This window comes from Myzus persicae, unplaced genomic scaffold (genome assembly GCF_001856785.1).
Source record: "Myzus persicae strain clone G006 unplaced genomic scaffold, MPER_G0061.0, whole genome shotgun sequence".
Classification (NCBI taxonomy): domain Eukaryota; kingdom Metazoa; phylum Arthropoda; class Insecta; order Hemiptera; family Aphididae; genus Myzus; species Myzus persicae.
In genome coordinates, this window is record NW_019104156.1 from 451,970 (window position 1) to 458,256 (window position 6,287).

At 29.5% G+C, this 6,287-nt stretch overlaps 1 protein-coding gene across 1 annotated transcript; it reads right to left on the minus strand.

The window, feature by feature from the left end:
* Window positions 1-408: 408 nt before the first annotated feature.
* Window positions 409-5,049, minus strand: LOC111039423. The gene is made up of 3 exons (XM_022322943.1): window positions 4,827-5,049; window positions 2,608-2,751; window positions 409-980 (listed from the first exon to the last, which is right to left on the minus strand). The coding sequence occupies exons 1-3, from the start codon at window positions 4,948-4,950 to the stop codon at window positions 628-630; spliced, it is 621 nt and encodes a 206-aa protein (XP_022178635.1). The 5' UTR covers window positions 4,951-5,049; the 3' UTR covers window positions 409-627.
* Between the last annotated feature and the right edge of the window lie 1,238 nt (window positions 5,050-6,287).

Genomic DNA, 6,287 nt, shown 5'->3' on the forward strand with positions numbered 1-6,287 from the left:
CAGCCGCTCATAATAATAATAATAATACGATAAATAATAATATGATATATATTATTATTTATTATACTGTACGATTAAACGTGATAATATTCGACGAGAAATCACATTGTTTTCTGGAAGAAATGCGTGAAATGCAGCAGCTGCTGCTGTCGGTCTGCTTATGTTATTATATGCGATTTATAATGTATAATAATAATATTAATGATAATAGTTACTCGCAAATATAATAATACGATGGGAGACGTTTTTATTATTCGACGGATATATTCCGCCGCAGAAAAGGACGGGACCTGAGAATTAAAGTCGTGGAAAACCGCCGCCGTTGACATCGTCATTGTCGGAACGTGTTCGAAAATCGGTTATAAATTATAATATAAAAATAACAATAAAATCACATCTATTATACTATATTACATTGGTCCACCAAATCCCAATTCAATACAAGACTCGTCAAAGATCCATATATATTATATTTTCTTGGGAAGGACAATCGATTCAATAACAACGATAACAATAATTACACTCGTAATTGTAGTATTATAGTGATGCTAATAATAATAATAAATAATAAAACAATAAATATTGTGACGTATAGCAGCTGAATAGAAGCCGCGTCTCCGACGCCCATCAATGTGGCTGCACCGGATATCCGGCGTAGTATTCTCCACCGCCAGATGACTGCTGCTGCTGCTGGGGGTGTGCTGCTGAGTAAGGGTCGTGGTGCACTTCCGCAGAATAGGTGTGACCGTGTGTGATCTGTGGTTTAGCGACCACTTCGTAGACGGTGCTCGACTTTTCCCAGGGCTTGTGCCATCCGGTCGACCAGCCCGAGTTCATGCACGTCAACACGATGGCGCCAAACGCGAACAGCAGCGCTTTGCTGGCCATCACGACCAGAGCCAATGCACCCAAAGACAACAACGTGCCGCCCGACATCAGAGAAGCGCCCACCATGTGCTCCATGAAATCGTCTTTTTTCCCTGCAAAACGAAAACGCGCGGTTTGGAAATCATCCCGGAGCTATATTATCTGAACAGAAGTGCACTAAAGCCGAGATACGCCGATTTTATATTAAATGTTCGTTTTTTCTTGAAGTTGAGTTACGTAATAAGTATTAACATATATTGCGTTAAGAAAATGGACATTCCCTAACTCTCGACAGGTCGATGAATCGTTAAAACAATTAATAATATACCTAGGCATTATTATTTTCAAGACATCTCGATTTACCCAATGTATTGTAATAGATTTCAATCATTACAGACTACAATAGTCATTCATGGTGCTCAGTTGTATACAACTCTTATAATATAAGTAATTTACAGCTTCGACTTTTTAATAGAATATTATTGATCGTATAATAATGTTTATTGGCTATCGAATTATATTTTTTTAATAAAATATAATATTTTAACTATTATTTTAGTTATCTTTATGGCTTTACATACCAATCAACAATTTTATGTAAATAGATTGTATTAAATAACATTTAAATATAGATACACAAATATTAATATTTTAGTATTGTTTTAATATAGTTATGACATAATATATTGAATATTTAAGATAACACCTAGTCATATTAAAAAAATATATTGTTTGTATAAGTAATAAATATTTAATTTCATACGAAAACAATTTATACGAGCTGAAGATCCTTGGCAATTCAATGTATTTATTAATATCGAATAATATACTTCAAAATAATATATAACATATGGTTAATTTCATAAGATATGTTATTTTACAACTGAGGTAATAAAATAAAAGATACAGAAATTATATGAATTTATGAACACACAGCTAAATTCATTATTTTTAATTATTTTAAATACGAATATTGAAAAACTAAGCATTTTACGTAAAATCTCAAAAGCATAATAATATAAAGTATTTGGTGTCGAAAGGTTTGCCTATTTTTTTAAATTTCAGTTTTTCATTATGAGAGTAAATAATAAGTGGAATTTATAGATCTACACACCAATATAAAGTATATGTGTCAGTGTCATTGTTTACGTTATGTCTAGAGACAATGTAGGTATAATATTATTGCCTCGATATATTAATGTCAACACTAAATGCTTTAAATCTTGCACATTTTTAAAGAAAAATAAAACCCATAGATGGGTGAATTTTTTACTTAGCAGTGATTAAAATGTTCAAATAATCTAATTTAAATTGGTAAAAATATGTCAATATGATTAAATTGTTTGATTATTGAAAATAAAATCATTTAAATTATTGTTTCAAATTGTTCCTTAATTTATTAAAACTATAATTCATCACAATAACACAAAAAAGAATATCATAACAATAATTTATTTTTATTTATTTATTCAGTCATAATAGCTGTGCACTAAAAGGTAATGCAGTGGTGGATATTTAATCTTAAACATAATTTAATATAAGTTGATTCATATAACCGATTGATCGTTGACCGTCGTGTCATTGTTCGTCATACCAATAACTGACGATCGTCAGTGCGAGAGACTTAAAATATTAAACTGATTTTATTTTTGAACATGCAAACAAACAGTACCACGATATTTTGGATTTAATTTATTTTATTTCTGAGAAGATGTTATGCGTTTTTATCGAATCAATTACCAGGACTGTGATGGGGTTTCTTCTTTCCCAAAAATTGTGCGTACGGAACACCGTAACGTTGTCCGATTTTCACAATTGCCGGTGTAATTTGAGTGACAGTCGGTAGATCCGAACTCTCGGGTAGTGGCATGCCGTCAAATTCTTCTGAAAATCCAAGCCTGTATTAATATATTTTTATTCATACTGATTTCTATATCATAATATGAGTATTATGTACTGAATCAAATCCAAACAGATAAAAAACAGTATTTCTAACACGAGTTTCGGTGTGCAAATAGTGTACTCACTATTGAGATATTTGTCAGATAATATTAAACTAAATATCAGTAAAATAAATCTAAATAAACTCTATTTAAGTATATACGCATTAATTGTGTACAATGTTATTTTTAAGTATCGAATAATTTAACGGCGTAATATTTATAAAATAACCAATAGGTAGTGGAATGTATTTTTTTAGTTCGTTTCTTAATCACTAGAAAGCACTGCGGTTATATTAAATGTATTTATTTTGGAAGTATTAGAGTCAAAAACAGTCGAACAGAATAGGCAACTAAACTGGCAGGAATGACCTGTGTATCATCCAACTGTTTCGGAATTTGGAGTAATAATGATCATTTTGACGTTAGGGAATTAATATTAAATATCATCTGACATACATTGTTGACAATCTTAGTTTCTTGATTAAATTATTGATTGACCAAACCAAATCACCTTACCTATATTCTCCCAAATTCCTTCTACAGTAAATGTTGTTCATGTCTATTTTTACTTACTCATGGTTACCTTTTAGTGCCCTACAACCTCAACACATCATTGTCTAAATGAAACATCACTATGTTGTATGTGTACAGCCAATAATATTCTGAGATGTCCTTTTCATTTTTCTAAATATTTTTACACCTACTTTTGAAATATTATTTTCTCTTTTATATTGATATTAAATATGTTATATTCACACCACTATTTCGTATGTTTAAATACAGTAATTTTAAATTGGTCTAAGCCCGTATTGTATCATTAAAATGATTAAGTAAATGAATAAATAAAATATTGAACATTTCGTTTGGTGTCCACAAACTTATATTACAGCTGATTATACTCGGTCACGTTATCAGGTGGACGCCACACGCTCGCAATTAAAGGGGTTACGATAGACAATTTTAATAACATTTTGAGGTGTTGGTTTATTCTTAATTGATTAGTATATTTAAAAAAAATACTAGCTTAAAGTATTTTAAAAGAGGTCCCATGTCAATAATATTAATAGTTATTGAGTAATAATAGGATTTTAATATAAAAACACGGTTTCCAGTGGGACAAACTTAAACGAGTGTGTACAATATTATTTACAGTAGACTTAACAAATATTCATTTAGTACTTTTCTGTGTCATAGCTTTTTTTTTGATATCAATGCTCGGTAATTTTTAATAAATTAAAAACAAAAATGAATCTGTGTAAATGAATAATTTTGATTGTCTTTAAGTTGTAAAAAAAGACCATGACATACGTAATTTGTTTCTTTATGAATGGTAACAAATTGTTACAAAAAGCATGGTACAAAAAGATTACAGTATGTTTTCCCAGTGAAAAACTATTATCATGGATAATTAATAACGGTTGGAGTTGCGTCCTGCAGATATTCAGACGGGTCCTTTTCCTAATCCCACCACATAGTATTAAATATGGTCTCTAGCTAATGATTCATGACCGTCGGAGTCACTGTGTACTGGTTCAATTTACAGGTAAATATATGAAAAACGGAATCATTTGAATAGAAGTTAAACGGCACATAATATAATACTAATACACTATTAGTTACAAGTTAAAAATATTATTATTGGATTTAACGAGTTTTACCTATTCAATTGTATTCAATTTCAATTTTTATTTTACATATTATTAGTATTGTATAATTATAGTTACAATTTTTTATGATTTTATGATTTTTTTCTATACCATATTATATTTAATTATTATGATCAACGATTTTAATGAATTAGAAAAAAAGTTTCCTAAATGATTAGACAATCAGCTTATTAGCAATTGGTATGTAACTTTATTATTATGATCTTAATGGTCTATAAACGATTAAGGCGATTTATCAAATGCTATGTCCCTCTAATGAAAAGCCATCTTTCCATAGTAAATTACAACAATCGAAATATAATAGAATACAATTCCAATTTATTAGGAATAATATTTTACATTTTGATACCTTGTTTCATTGTTGTCTCCCATATCTTGTCAAAGTCAGATTCTCTTTTTCCGTCACTATGATTAAACGCTGTCAATGGTATCGCAGTAGCAAGAGTGGCCACACAAATTAATTTCAGAGCCATTATGGTTCAAAAACACATCGCCAACGACTATGATAACGCTTCGACGAAGACTGAACACAATGTTTATATTATGTCCTTTATTAATAAAACTAACCAAATGCCAAGTCAGCTAGTGTGTGAACAGTTCGTGTCTTTTTTGATTTTTTACGTGTGTCTTCGCTAAACAATTGAGTGTGTGTTTTTAGAACAATAGCGAGCAACTTCTTCGAGTCAAAACAGTCATCTTTGACTGCATAATTGTTTTGTTTTGATAATTTTTTCATTCTTTCCCCTTGTTAGTCACAATGAAGAAGTGCTTGGAATCGATTACTCGTATCACACGTTTGTAATGCAAATGAGTGTTTTGTGTTTTCTATTTCGTCTCATAGTGTGGGTGTATTATTGTTTTTAACGACCCATGCGACATGCGTATACACAACAATTATAAAGAACAAAATGTGTTTTGAAAACATTATGGGAATACTAATATTTAAATTTTAAACAGTACCTAAAATATCATGTTTATAGGTGAATAGGTACACAGAAACATTTTACTAGGATCTTACAATTTCACATTAAACCATTTACTTATTTACTAAATAATTGAATTGTATAGTTAAATACCTACTTTATTATGACCATTTATTTAAAGTTCACCGCACAATTATGAGTGTGAATTAGTTCGGTAATTCTACTGTCCTAAAGCACGGAACACATTAAGAAAAAAAAGTATTTTATTATAGAGCCTACAAGATAACTTAACAATTAAAATAGCTAAAATCACACAAATAAATCATAATATGTCTTTTAAAAGAATATCAGAATCTAAACAATTAGGTACTATAAAATAAATAAATTTTATCGAGTGATACGAAATTTTGATTTAACATACCTATAAGGCTATACGTTATTTACATCGTGTGCAGCGTGAGCGTGTGAGTAACATGTAAATGTAAGTCAAACAACATATATACATAAAAAATTATAGTATATTTATTTTGGTTTGCATGTATCTACGTGTAATCGAATAATGAAATCGTCATACCGTCTTATGGTGTAAATATTATTGGAAAATTAAAATTCATAAAAAAACGCTTTTTAATCTTGGCTTTGTACTCTCAGATATAGTAACTTAAAATCTATTAAAAATATAAAATAAAAAATTGTTTTGGTGTGAATGCGTATTTCATGATGGTATTTAAGAAACAAAATTATATTCTTTGATAAAAATAATGGCCATTGGTGCACAACAATAAACTCTATTGGTTGACATATGTTCAAAAATTATGTCAGTACACATGAAATCAAAAATAAATTTTGCTTAAATTAACCATCTACAATATTACTAGGTATAGAAG